This window comes from Argiope bruennichi, chromosome X1 (assembly GCF_947563725.1).
Source record: "Argiope bruennichi chromosome X1, qqArgBrue1.1, whole genome shotgun sequence".
NCBI lineage: Eukaryota > Metazoa > Arthropoda > Arachnida > Araneae > Araneidae > Argiope > Argiope bruennichi.
The window spans coordinates 99,310,729-99,326,564 of record NC_079162.1 but is presented as its reverse complement, the minus strand read 5'-3'; the positions used below and the strand labels follow the sequence as shown (position 1 = coordinate 99,326,564).

General features: G+C 30.7%; 1 protein-coding gene across 2 annotated transcripts in view; it reads right to left on the bottom strand.

Moving 5' to 3' along the window:
• LOC129958617 (paramyosin-like) overlaps positions 1-15,836 on the bottom strand; it is a 224,330-nt gene that overhangs the window by 190,916 nt on the left and 17,578 nt on the right. Inside the window, exons 1-2 of one of the 2 annotated variants that reach the window (XM_056071217.1) lie at positions 14,594-14,707; positions 7,775-7,845 (exon numbers count right to left, since the gene is read on the bottom strand). In XM_056071217.1, the coding sequence (XP_055927192.1) occupies positions 7,775-7,813 (39 nt within the window). In that variant the 5' untranslated portion in view covers positions 7,814-7,845; positions 14,594-14,707. Of the gene's footprint in view, positions 1-7,774; positions 7,846-14,593; positions 14,708-15,836 lie in introns of those variants that run through there. The other variant, XM_056071216.1, reaches the window with a different exon arrangement.

Below are 15,836 nucleotides of genomic sequence, written 5' to 3'. Positions count from 1 at the left end.
TGTTGCACTGAAGTATAATTTTGTAGTTCCATACCAAACCTTTGTAAGAAGATTAAACACACGATGATATACCAAGGCCATATATGTGGTGGGTGTAAAAGGACTCGGTCTCAAATTTAGTAAATTCCATTTTTTTAAGCCAAGAATATACCTCCAAACGAGCATAGATTTCATGAACAAAACTCTGGGTGGACATTTTTGAATATTTATTCTTCATATACCTTAAAACACTATATTTATTGAAATTTGCAATATCAAAGTATTTTTGAGATTCAGACAAGATACTAAGAGCCTTTTCTGGAATTAGCTTTTAATGAGAGATCCCAATTTTTGAATTTTTTTACTATTTGCTGTATGGGCAACAGTGGTAAATAAAGGCTAAATTGGAAAAACCAGCGGATGTGGTCTCCGCAAAACTTTCTTGCATATTCTCTAATAAATGTGTTACACCCCTCCTCTAGTAAAATTGTGAACCTTGGACAAGGCCATGAACGCTACGAGTGCTCAGATTTTTATTTTCACATTTCAGAATTGTGTGCTTTGTTGCATACGGACACACATGTATTTATTTCATGCCATTGGCGAACAGTAATTACAAAAAATAGATGGCTGGCATGAAGTTAGCGCTTTTACTGAATCTCGCATGCGATATTTGGCGATTAATCGCCAAAATGCGTTTAATATACAACTACCAAAAAAATGTGTATATATTTTTGCACATCGTTTTTTCCGACTGATTCAAACCAAAATTTGACATAACACTACAACTGTAGTCACAACAACACATACCAAATTCTATTTATATAAGTTGTTACGTTTTTGAATTATCGCGTTTACATACATCCAAAATTACAGACAAACGATTCAAATCCATGACGGTTACGGTTCCAAATTTGATACAGGTCTATAATTTAGATGCCGAATTTGGGTACCGTTGTTATTATTATTATTTATCTAGCTCTTTAAAATTGCGTTCACTTGTACTATAATAACCGAATGGGCAGACTTCAAACTACTATGTTGAACTAGTTGTGATCATATAATTGCTACTATTGGATTTTTAATTCTAGTATATATGTTATGGTAAATGCAATTAATCCGGTGGGTATGTATAATTACCGGTAATTATTCTTAATCACAGGGGGTGATTATGAATAATCGCTGGTAATTATACATAATCACCAGTTTATTACATACCGTACATATATAACAAACTATATCACTAATGTCATGGGTAAAACAAATTTAAATTTATTTATTAGGAGCACGGATCGGCCTGAACTTGGCATGATTTCTTCACATGATTTATTATTTAATAATAATATCAGATCTGTTCAGAAACTGCACAATTCTGAACAATTAAAGCAAGTTAGGTATTATTACCACGGTAATCTACAAGATTTTATAAGACCCAAGGGCTAGTGAATCATAAAAATCATAATGATCATCGTGAATACAAGTGAATCATAAAAATCACAGTGAACGTAGTGAATGCAAGTGAATCATAAAAATCACAGTGATCATAGTGAATGCAAGTGAATCATAAAAATCACAGTGATCATAGTGAATGCAAGTGAATCATAGTGAATGCAAGTGAATCATAAAAATCACAGTGATCATAGTGAATGCAAGTGAATCATAAAAATCACAGTGATCATAGCAAATGCAAATGAATCATAAAAATCACAGTGATCATAGTGAATGCAAGTGAATCATAAAAATCACAGTGATCATAGTGAATGCAAGTGAATCATTAAAATCACAGTGATCATAGTGAATGCAAGTGAATCATTAAAATCACAGTGATCATAGTGAATGCAAGTGAATCATTAAAATCACAGTGATCATAGTGAATGCAAGTGAATCATTAAAATCACAGTGATCATAGTGAATGCAAGTGAATCATAAAAATCACAGTGATCATAGTGAATACAAGTGAATCATAAAAATCATAGTGATCATAGTGAATACAATGAATAGCGTTTCAAGTCTTAAAATGTGAAGTTTCTTTAAAAAAATAAAATATCAACGTTTGACTAAGTTTTCATGGAAATATTTATATCAATAAATAATTTTCTGAGGAATTCCGATGTTTTTATTATAATTGCCCTTCTGGACTTCAGGAAAAATTGCTTTTATATATATTTATGTATCTTTGAATTTTGATAAATAATCTTTCGTAGATAACTGAAAAGAAAAATTATATTCCGAAGAAAATGAGCTTTCAAAATGCTTAGTTAAACGTTTTTATTTTGATAATACACAAAAACGAGAAAAGATTTATTTTCAGATGACATCTAGATTTATGGACGTGACAAAGCGATCGATACGCTTTCAATTCATGCGACTGAATTGCTTTACTTTACTCTCGAAGCAAATCATATTATCACGCAACTGACTAATCGATACATTTCATTTCCTCCGAAGCTAGTTAATAGCCACGATTACAGTATTCAGATTATGGTCTTTTATTTTGATTTTACGAACCGTTATAAAATGGTAGTCAAACGTCACATTGCTTGAATATGTCTTTTTGATATGGCGTCTACAACAGCCATAAAATATTGAGGTTAATTTTGTATGAAAAAAATTATTCTATTTGTTTTCTGAAAAGAAACTCCTTTCGGATCGAATTTTTATTCTCGCCAGTTTCCTTTCTATATATTAAGTAAAAAAGCTTCATAGAGAGAGTTTAAGCCTTCAATGCATGACTTTTTATTATTTTTTTACAAAAAAAATTTTTTTAAGTGTTTTGAGTAGCTGCATATAATTTTCTAAAATCATTAAAAAAATTTTTAATTATTTTTTCTGGAAATTTAAAAAAAATTAAAGCGTGCCAAATAACTACATTATAAATTAAGCAATATTTCAGTAATACAAATCATATTATAACAATTCTACAATAAAAATGGAAAATTCCTTTTAACTTACAACGCAAGAAAAAATATTTTGGTTATATTTTTAATGATAGAACTAATCGTTCAACATCCATTTTGGTGTTTTGTCCAAGTTTCTAATTTAAATCTAATTCTAATCCACTATTGCCATATATTTACCGGTCTTTTCTACAAATGTTTATCAAAAAGCATTTAGGATTTCCAAACACTCATTGTTGCCCTTTGGAACAGTCATGTGAATCTTATAAATGGAAATAAAAACGTGTATCCAAATGTGTAGCTACACGATTCACTACAAAGTTAATATGTTCACAGAAGAGAACGATATAACATTTATTTTCATCGTAATGCAAAATGGCATGAATACTATCGCATTATAAGCTACATTATTATACATTCAGTTCCATTTAATTTAATTTTTAGCCTTAATTTTTTGAAATAATTTAGGATTTCCAAACACTCATTGTTGCCCTTTGGAACAGTCATGTGAATCTTATAAATGGAAATAAAAACGTGTATCCAAATGTGTAGCTACACGATTCACTACAAAGTTAATATGTTCACAGAAGAGAACGATATAACATTTATTTTCATCGTAATGCAAAATGGCATGAATACTATCGCATTATAAGCTACATTATTATACATTCAGTTCCATTTAATTTAATTTTTAGCCTTAATTTTTTGAAATAATTCCGCACTTAAAAGTAATGGCTTAAGGCTTAATTGATTGTATTTATTTTATCTTTCTGTATTAGTTTCCTTAAACGTGCTATAAATAAATTAAATTAAACACATTTCTTTTGTAATTATACCAGATAAGAACAAAATAAGTATGAATTAATTTTAATTTATTTTAATTAAATTAAAGTCCTTTTTGCAGTTATGTGAAATAATTTTGAATTAAACCTCGTTATTTTGAACTGTAATCAAACGAAGACGCTTGAGCGGGCATTCTTCTCTTCCAATTTCCATACCACACTACCGAGAGAGTTTTTGACTTTACCAAACTTTCTTATAATGCTGATATTTGATCGAATCGGGGATTGACTTAACGACTCTCCAAACATGAAAGCTATACTTCCCAATGAAATTACCAAGGCGTCTCTATTTAAGCCAAAATGGCAAAAGTAACCACAACTTGTATTCTGAATTCTGAAAAAATATGAAGATCACATTGCTTCTTAACTGATTAATTGAATTAAATTAATATCCCCTTTTCACGCATTATTAGAATTATTTGGGACCGATTTCGTAATTATGAACTATGATCAAATGACGAGAACACCACCTGAGGGGGTGCTCTTTTCTCTGAACTTCTGCACCACACCAGAAGCAAGGCACTTGGTCCCTACAGATTTAGCTTGCACCAAACCCACTTACATATTCATTCTTCCATGGAAGCGAGTTTCAAACGTGGAATCCTCCAATCACAAAGCAGAGAGCTTTCCAAAAACCAATCGCGACTTAACTGTCATGACGTAACTAACAATTCTTAACTGTCTTATACAACTGTACATTTAATGTACGTAGAAATAATTTCCTACTTATTTATTAACTTTTATTAAATTCGTAAAGAGATATCAAAACTGAAAAGCATTCTTAACGTTATCTGTCATTTTCCATCAAAATATAGGTGACAAATTTGTAGAATTACTAGAGAGGATAACTTGCATAATGTCTTTACAAATTTACTTAAACAAAATCCGTTCCAACATTGCCAAACGAATTCCATTTCGAAAATTAATGGGTCACTAATCATTTACAGAACTTCAGCTCCAATTAAATGATTAGAATAAACATTATACAAATGGAAATTGACAGAGGACAGCATATGCAATAACTCTGTTCATTTGAGGACTCAACGCTGAGAGGTTTGCTTTAATAAGGGTTTGCTAATTGCTGAAATTCATTTTAGAATAGATTTGCAAATAGGTCTACTCCACTCCACATCAAAACTCTCTTTTCAGATGCTAATTATTTGTATCTGAAAAGTGACAGATGAATTAAAAGTATTCAGATGCTAATTATTTGTATCTGAAAAGTGACACCTGAACTATAAGTATTCAGATACTAATTACTTGCATCTATTTCTGATATTATGAAGTATTTATTACTTACTACTTGTTACTTCTTCACTACTAATCTAATCTGCTTCATATCATTATTTATTATGGTGAATATTAATAAGCAATTATTTACTATAAATATTAAAATACACCATTTATTATAATAAATTTTAATTGGATGGAATTACTCATAAAGAACGTACTCCTAAACAATATTTTCAACACTCTACAGCGGTTCGACTTAACTAGATTTGTCTTAAAATAAGTAAGAGCGCTACAAAATTGCATTACGTATACTAAAATTAGTGTTTGGCAATGTTTTGGTTTAAATATATTGACGTCCCATTTGGAAACAACACTAGAGTTATTTTGGGAAACATACCTCTTAATTTTGATTCCATTAAGTGCACTTTATGTGTGAATGTTATTTATTTTTCCTGCATATTTTCAAAAGCTTTTAACGACTAATGTGATTTGTCGGAAAAGTTTGCCACTAAAGCCTTAAATCGGTCATTTTGTATATTGAATAAATATAATCCAATTCTCTTTATGTACGTAATATTTTAAATAGGCTTATACATAATTCATATTGCTATAGGATATTTCCAGGATATATTCATAGGATATTTTAAGTTGCCCGTGTTACTCTGCTATATTACATCATCCGAACTAAGTTATGCAACTCAAATTATAGCTTCTATTTTTTTCGCATTAGGAATTTCAACTGAAATAGGCTGTTTCATTATTAAAATAAACTTTGTATGCCTCTCTGAGTGAACCTCTTAATTCTACAAGACTTTTAACAGAAGAAACTAATAGAATCTATTCATATTACCTCATGTCACATGATAAATCAATTGCGCATGTTATCTAGAACCTAACTGCTGTTGTTTTAAGTTGTGATTTTAATGGTGGTTCTAATCACACTTCTTCTAACATATGTAACCAAATCCTTCTAACGGAGGGCACCTCAAATATGAGAATGAGAAGCTTCTGGCATAGTGGTTGGTTCTCGCCACACGGGTTGGTACAAAAATAATGTGGAGACAATTACCATTTATCGATGACTGGATGTGCTTCCCACTGGAAGGGCTATACCTTGACTGGTAATGACCTTTAGGACTCAACCTCAACTCCCGCCAGTGCTGTCGCAGAGGTCCGGTCATTCAGATTTTTAGCTTAGTTTAGTTTAGATATATTAACGTGTCATTTTAAAGCAACACTAGGGCTATTTTGGGTCGGGCCACGTAATTTTGAACCAAGGTCAGATGACGAGGACGACACCTGAGTTGTCACCACCCTCTCCAAACTTCCACACCACGCCAGCGGGAGGACGTTTAATCCTAAAGGATTTAACGTGCACCAGACCAGCTTACACGGTGGTTTTTCGGTGAAATATGGCCTCAAACCTGCAATCCTCCGGTTCCGAAGCTGAAACCTTACCACCTGGCCACCGCGGCCCCATGTGCCTCAGGGAGTAGTCATCTTGAGATATGGAAATAAATCCATTAGTTAATGAAGCTTTATCTGAGGAAAGTATTGTATCAGGAGTTGGTCAAAACAAACCTGGAAAACAAACCTAGTTAGATGAAGTAGATGTCTGAATTAACTCCAATATGTAGGGATAAGTTTCCTTCCTAAAGGAAAAACTGACTGAATCAAGTGTTTTTCATAGAATAAAACTAGAATCCTGCCAGCCAGTTGTACAGAGATATCTATTGGTTTTAAATAATGATTAAGGACACACACAAAGGATATATCCGTCAGTATGCTTCCTTCGATTTGTTTTCCCTGAATTGACTGCTTTGATGTCATTTGATTTACGCCTGTAATTTACTCTTAGAATCTAACTTTACGCTCTTCTCTACTATAAGAGATAGAAGCGAACTTGTAAACCGTGTCATGTTGTAACCCAATTAGCTATCAGTTAGCGCTAATATGATGATTTTTGCTTGTTTGTGTCTGTACTGTCTTCCTGTTTTTCTCTGGAAGATGCGCATTGGATAACGATATTATATTAGGGCTGCACATTTAATACCTATTTACGTGAGCATAAATTAATTCCACTATAATTCTAACTTTAAATCATTTTATACAATATAAATGAATTTTTCTTATACAAAATCCAATATTCTAATATTTTTGATGCTACACGTATTTATCAGATTTGTTGTTTTACCGAATAAGTTCGCTAACATTGGAACGTGATCCAAATGATAGGACTTGTATTCTCTCTCTATATTTCACCTACTTCTAAAATTAGTTCATAAATTCATCGTAATTACTTACGCATAAATAACCTTTCTATCCTTCAGAATATTAAGAAAATATGCATATTCATAAAGTATGGGTTGCTGGTCGATTTTGTTCATTTTTTTTAGAAAATACTTCATTTTTCGGAAAATTTATGAAATATTATACTTTATCCTTAACTGCTTCATAAATAGCGTTCTTATTTTTCATATAAAGTAAATGCTCGCATTTGTTATTTTTAAAGCATCCAAACTTGAAAACATTGTAAAAAAGTGTTTGTATCGTTTAAAATAATAATTATCAGTGTTTTTACATTCAAATAAGAAAGAAAAGTAATAATAAAAAATTGCCTCAAAATACCGCAGAAATCGATTCGAAAGCTTCTGGAAATGTTAAATTTTAAAAAAAGGAAGCAACCAGCATTTTTCTTTCATTCAAGGAATTTTCTTATGAAAGGATTAAAAATAAATTCATCCAACTGAAAAAATACCTTTGCATTCTTCATTTTATTAACGTGGGTTGAAGGCTAAAATAATAGGAAAACTATTTTCTAACCTGTTGAGAAGGTGCTGGCTTTGTCCCACCACATCCCATTCCAACGTCCTTGCGTCGCAAATTCCAATCTCCTAGGAAAAATAATTCGAGCAAATTAATTTGCGGTTCAAATTCGTCAAGTTTCCGTTTGAGCATTAGCAACGGATCCTTGAATTTTCGATTAGGAAATATTTTTATTTTTGTTTTAAATTTATCATTAATATTATAGAATCTTAAAATTCTTATATATATATATATATATATATATATATATATATATATATATAGTGGCTCCCTAAATTAAATATACACATATTTTTTCTTCTTTAATTTTATTCTTTTTTAATCTTCAAATTTTTAGTTATGGCTAATATTTATAAGAACGACAAAATATACATTAACCCTTTAAAGGGCCATTTTTTTCCAGTCATTATGTTAAAATATTTTTAGGCTTAAAATTAGAAAAAGAAAAGGGATTCATTTAGCTTATTAGATAAATTTAATTTGGTTAATTAATAATTAAGTAACACATCAAGGCATCATTTTGTGTGAAATAAAGAACTAAAACATCTCTCTGTCTGCCTTTCTAAAAAATTTGTCAGAACTTATGCCAACCTACATAAATTCATTCAAAGATTGATAAATTTGGTGGAAAGCATACTTCCCACGGCCCTAGAAAGGGTTAAGAAAAGTATTAGACTAAAAAATAAAACGGAGGAATCAATAATATTTTTATTACAGTAATTTTTATATCAAAGTTACAAATTCCAAAGTCGCACAATTGAGTATGCATCTAGCAACATCTGTCAACAAAAAGAGAAAAAGATAAATTAATATTTTGTTGCATATCCTTTTGCATTTAGAACAGCTTGTAAACGGTGTGGCATTGAGTTGACAAGAGTTTGAGTTGTTTCGCCGGATATTTTCGACCATTCTTCTTATAATACTCTTTTTATGTGTTCCTCGTATTTTTGAACTAATTTTCCTAATTGTGCCCACAAATTTTCAATCAGATTGGGATCTGGAGATTGAGGAGGGATGTGAATTGCATTTTACAATTATACAACAACCATACTTAACTATTTTAGCTGTATGTTTCGAGTTGAAACAGAAAACTTGACCCTAAACCCAAATTCTGGGCACTTTGCTTTAAATTGTTCTTCAATATATCCAAATATTTAATTTTGTCCATGATTCCATCAATGAAAACTAAATTTCCCACTCCTTTTGAAGACATACAGCTCCGTACAAGAAATGAACCATCTCCATGCTTAACAGAAGGATTGGTGTTTTTAGGAAGAAGTTCAGAATTGGGCTTTCTCCAAACATAACATCGACCATCACTACCAAAAACATTGAACATACTTTTGTGACTGAATATTACTTGATTCCAGAAGTCAGGAGGCTTTGAAATACGACTTTTAGCAAATGAAATTCTTCTCTCTCGATTTACTTTGGAAATGAATGGTTTGTTCTGGCACGTGGCCATTATAATTTGTTTTTCGGATCTTCGAATTGTTTTTGCAGAAACACACTTTCCAATTGTTCTTTAAGTAGATGTTGCAATTTTTGTAGCACTCACCTTAGGATTGTTTGCTACCTCTCGAATAACTCTTCTTTTAGTCGTGGCACTGAGGATTTCTTTTCTTCCTCTTCCAGGTTTATTAGCAATTTGTCCATACATTTTATACTTCTGGATAATTTTTTGAACGCATCCGTGGCTGCGTTGAATTTTCCTTGCAATTTCTCGCATAGATTTACCATCTTCAGACAATCGAATAACAAGTTTCCGAATTTCAACATTTATTTCATTTCTGGAGTTCATTATAATAACCAAAACGTCAAAACGTTTGCTTTCGCTTGGAAATCAATGATTGCTAATTAAAGTAACAAAACTATTTTACTTATTCAATTGAAAATAAATAGTAGTAGTCAAGTCGCATATTTTATAAGGTGTGTACTCAATTTAGTGACTTTGGAATTCGTAACTTTGACATAAAAATTACTGTAATAAAAATATTATTGATTCCCTCGTTTTGTTTTTCAGCCTAATACTTTTGTTAATGTATATTTTGTCGTTCTTGTAAATATTAGCCATAAATAGGAATCTTAAGATCAAAAAGAATAAAATTAAAGAAGAAAGAGTATAGTGTATACTCAATTTTGAGAGCCACTGTAGGTCACTCTTACTGAGAACTAAAGTGAACCAATCCACAATTTTCGCTTAACATGTTAATCACCACATGAATCAAGTGTGCCTCACAGGTAATGCATTAGTTTGAACAATATAAATCACAGATGCTTCACGGGAAATCATTGTTTTTACTTTTTCGTATACATAGTATAGAGTAAATATAGTAATCGTCAATAAATTCGAAATCGAGATTTTGACGAATATCCACGTCTGCCTGAGTTCGAAAAACACATTTTTGGAAAATGTCCGTCTGTGTGTGACAAAGATAACTCAAGAACGCTTTGAACTAGGCGGTTAAAATAGGGTCACTAAAGCATTTACTAAATTTCATCCATCTAGCTCCTTTCGTTCATAGTTATGTTAACTTGTATTCGGACTATTGAACAGACAGATTTCCCTGAATAGATTTCGTTCAAAATATGATAAATTACTAGAAATTTGATGTAAAGACTATATACCAAATTTCATGCCTCTAACTCAAATCATTCTTGAGTTATTGTAATAACAGATAAACAGAGATAATTCCAAAAATTCGTTTTTCAGACTCAGATAAATCCGAAACGTGGAGATTCATCAAAATCTCGAGTATTTTTCGAACGACTACAATACTTTTTCTTTGTATACTATGTAGACAAGAAAGTAAAAAAGCAAAAGAAGTTAGCAGTCTTTATTAGCTTAGACGTGTAAATACTTGTTTCAGAAGTGAAACTGTAACTTAAATAAAAATTGCTTGCACAGCAGTTTAAAACAATTAAAGTTACAGACTCAGGAGAGACGAAACAAAATCAGAAGCCGACGTAACTCAAGCGTAAAAGTAAAATTGCTGAGTAATTTTGAATTTAAAGGTTAGAAAAGTAATTAGATAAATATGAATAGATTGAATTTATTACATATGTCTAAAATATTTATAATTTTGATAAATTTTTGAAAACAGTATTCTTAAACAAACGAAGAGAGCAATTTTAAAAACATTTGGAAATTTAAAATCTTAAAATTGAAGATTATCAAATAAATTCTAATTTATATTCCTTTTACAAAATAAAAGTATTCAAAAATGATTATTTAGTCAACAAATTCGTACTTTTCATAATAGAATTCACTTTTCATGTACATGAATTTACTTTTTTCATAATAGAATTCACTTTTCATGTACATGAATTTACTTTTTTCATAATAGAATTCACTTTTCATGTACATGAATTTACTTTTTTCATAATAGAATTCACTTTTCATGTACATGAATTTACTTTTTTCATAATAGAATTCACTTTTCATGTACATGAATTTACTTTTTCATAATGGATTTCTTTTGCCCTTTTGACCGTAAATTAATTCAAAACTTTTATTAATAAAAAATCAGATTATTTTTGAAAAATGAAAAGAAAACAGAATAATTCAAAATAAATTTCGTAAAACCCACATCTTGGATGAATACACGCAAATTAGTTCTCATGGTGATTACATTCAAAACATTGTCTGTTGCAAGCATCAAGAATTAAAGTACACGCAATTTTCGAATTACGTGTTTATTTTCTTCGTTACCAGGAATAAAAATTGATGAATGCATTTATAAATATATAGAAAAGAGCGAAGTTACAGCAAATATTATTTATTTACTCGCTATGGGTTTACTTATTTAGAATAAAAATCTCGATTTTGAAAATATTTCAGCTTAAAGAGAAATTGTAATAACTATCCAGATTCCAATTCTAAAGAAGGCATCAAAGAATTATTCATTTGTCTGTTTCAACTGTTCTTAAGAAATTTAATGAGTAAATTAATGCCTTCATTAAATCTAGATGAAATATGACTGTCAGCAGTCATGAAGTGCTCTTATCTTAAGTATCTTGGATGAAGTGCTTTTATGTAACAACATTTCCTTTTAAAGAACAGAAATAATGAGTGAATTTTCGAGTTTAATTTAAAATAAACTCCCAAATTCCAGTATGAATTAAAGACGGTTGCATTTTTAAAAAATATGTAACGCTTGCGAAAATATTGAATTACCAAGTAATCTTTAGAAAAAAAGTTTCGAAAATATTTTAACCGTCTTTCAGCTTAAAACATTTTCGAAAACAATTTTTTACGCTTTTAATCGGAATTTTATTCGTGGAAAGAAAAATGCTCATTCGTATCTTTTTTTCTTATTTTTTTTTTCCTTGACCTTTACGAAATATTTTGAGGTGCTAGTAAGTGTGGCTGATTAAATTATCTTCTAAAATTTCTTTCAATAAAAAAAATGGCAAAATATTTTTCTAAAGCTCGCATATTTTCAGTTTTTTCGTGTTTCCAGGTTCATAAAATTATTAAAATTTCCAAGATTCTTTTGCTTAGCTTTCCGATTATCTCAAACGCAAAAATTATTATGTATCTAAGTCAAGAGCGTGTATCCTTTATGTGAAAATTAATAATAACTGCCTTCGGCGACCAGATGTTCGTTCACTATATTAATAATATTTATTTCGTAATATCAACCAGCTTTGAGCTACAACTTGTAACAACAAAAGAAAAAGCTATTTCAAATTATACTAATTTGAAGTCACTGAAGTCATTTGAAAAATGTAACTTATACCTTATCAATTATATGTAAATAATAGTACCCGTAGAATATACTACTAGGTAAATGGGAATCGGTATAATGTTTGAATGCCTTTATTGAACATTGGGAGAATGAGTTTGTTGAAGGGAAGCAAGAATGGAGACAAAGATTAGACAATATTGAAAGGTCACAAGCTGTTGTGCTGCATCTATCGCAGATTCCCCGGGAAGATTAGACAGTGATCTGGAATATTAGCTGGCAAACTGAATGGTCCAATCACAATTCAGAACATGAATGGAGCAAAACTTGGACAAGGGCACACAATTTGGGAGTGGAAGCTACGATTGTGACGTTAGTGAATGCAAGTCATATAGCTAGTGGAAGCTACGATTGTGACGTTAGTGAATGCAAGTCATATAGCTAGTGGAAGCTACGATTGTGACATTAGTGAATGCAAGTCATATAGCTTTATGTCTTATCCGAGTCGTAATTTGGGAGATGTATTACCAAAATTGAAGATGGAACTATACATTATTAACTTCCTCGACATAAAATGAGCCAGACTGATTGGAAACTGAAGTGGAATCAAGATGCAGTAATTCGGCTTGGAAGTATTAAACAACTGTACAGTATATTGATTAGTCAACTATGATTATAAAGTCACGAAATAAATTGGGAAAAGCATTCCAATAGCTGAGGCTGAAGGCTGTTCAAAGTTTTGGTTTGCGATATCTTTTGAAAATGAAGGGGAGTGCGAGTGACAAGTGACTAATGATGAAATATCTAGGAGTAAGATCTGAAATAAACACTGGCGAAATCAGTACAATGATTGTGGCGAAGGGAGTTTGACAATTTTTTTCCACCATAGACACAGCATAATGATGTAATGTTTCTAAGATTTCTCTTAAAAATAGACAGGAAACGGCTGGAAATAGGTGACCATTGGTGACTTATCAGTATGTCATATTTTCATATGAAATAAAAACTGGCGTAAGCATACCAGTGGTTGGAGATGGGGGGGGTTGGAGATGGGTAATTAATATAAATATATAGATAAAATCAGTAAAAATTTATTTCATTTCAACAACATTAGAAACATTTATAACTGTCCAAATATAGAATATATATAATATATAAGCAATTACATTGTCAAGATTATTTCTTATTCATTTATAAACCAATACTCTTTTCTAACTAATAATTTGGAAGGAAAGAAATAAAGTACTTAAAAATAAGTTAATTTTCCCGTATTATGAATAATTATATTATATATATATATATATAATGAATAATCTTTTGACAACAAGCAAAATAAAGAAATACATTTGAATAATATGAATTAAGCCTGAAATCGTTCCTTCGTTGCATATATTAAAGCGCCAAAAAAATTAAATCGCAAAATAACGTTTAGGTAGAGTGGTTGCAAATTATAAGTAAGAAGAACGCCATTTTGTGTTTTTCGTATGATTAGTTCTAGCCAAAGTTTATTTTAAAACTGTATATATTTGACAAATACTTTTGTGGTCGTAACGTCATACACTTGAGTAAGAGGGTTGCATCCTAAATTTGTTGATAAAAACATTAAATACTCACATTTTCAGCAGTTCAATCAGCGATAAGGTAAATAAAAGAGCATTAAATACAGATTGGAACTCGTCAAATTCAACGAAATTTTTCAATACAAAACTAACTATTCTTCTTAAGATAGGGCAATATAAATTACAGTAGTTCTGCAGGATAAAATATGGGCATCATAAACTAGTTACTATCATATTAACTCTTTGCACTCGGAAAAGTAATTCGATGCATAATTATTCACCTAATACAAAGATTTGTTTATCGCTCCGAAAAATAAATATATATAACTGTTTTAAGCTGTACTCCCATTTAATTAATTTGCATCTTCTTACTACCCTGCAGGTATTTTTTAACAATCAAAATTAAATAAATAAAACTTCAAAATGATGCACCGTCTTGAATGGCGAGGAAGAATCACCATCCGAGAATGAAGGTTTATATAAAAAGAAGAGTCTTAAATAAAGTAAATAATAACTCTGAATTATATAATTATTTGTTTTGTACAAAATTTTAAAACATCAAAACTTACCGTATAACTGCGAAATACCAAAGGGAAATTCCGATAGAAAAATGTTACTTTAAGTAACAAAATGTCCATAAAATCACGATGGGATTTCCAAATTATTATTTAGAGTCGTGGCTGTTCCACGTGATAGCCTGAGCGAGCATCACATTTTTTCCCATGTTTCTAAAATTGTTTAAGTTCTACTTTTAAGCAGCGTTCACACGAGGACAACTATTGCGGACAATTGAAGATCATGCCTACTTCAAGAAGATCATATGACCTAAATGGGACAATGGCAGATGGTTGTCTCATCGGGTTAACCATTTGCCACTGTCCCATTGGGATCACATGATGTCCAGAGGTAGGCGTGGCCTTCTATAGCGCGCAGTAATTGGCCTCGTTTGAACACTGCTTTATACAGTGAAACTATAAGCTCTATTTGGTTCAGGAGTTACAGGAATCCGGAATTCCCTACTGTTGGGTATTATAGCTTTTGTTGCTATATAACCCATGCTGTTTACATTTAAGTCAACTCCATCTGGCTCGTATTGGATTCTTGCGACCATTCTACTAGAGCAAATTCAGCTTATTGATTTAAAATGATGTTGATCCGCTTGCATACAAAAAGTGAAAAACAAATCTATTTCTCAATAAATTTAATGTTACTTCATAGCCATATAAATGTGAAATAATTTGTTATGGAAGATAATTTTACAAAAGAAATATTCAAGTTTAAAAATATCTATGATAAACTTATGTTTATTAACTTGTGTGATCAAATCTTAAAAGATGAATTAAGGAAAAGACCATACATGGTAAGTAACAACAATTTTTTTATTACCAATATTTAAATTCCTTAGATACCAGTATATAAAAATTGTGAATAAATAAGCTGTGTCGTAATATTCTCTATTCGTTTCGTGTCAGGGTGTGTTAAAACCTTATTTGAAGAATGTTCGGAAACACGGAAGCTTAGTTTGAACCTTTTTCTTTTACATAAAATTTTTTCGTTGATAATTTATTATTTTTTCCCTTTATCTAGACGTTACTCGCGTGTTTAGATTCATTGAAATCGTATTTGTGAAATGAATAAAATATGTCGTAGATACTTTTTGCTGATCTCCAAGAGATCGTTTTTTTTAGTCACTTTTTGTAATCGATATATTAAAAAGTAAGTGAATAATGTTTTTTTCTCAAGTAGCAATAAAAGTTTCAGATGTGTTTTTTCCCTGCTGAATAAAAGAACGATCGCTCTTTTTAATTCTCA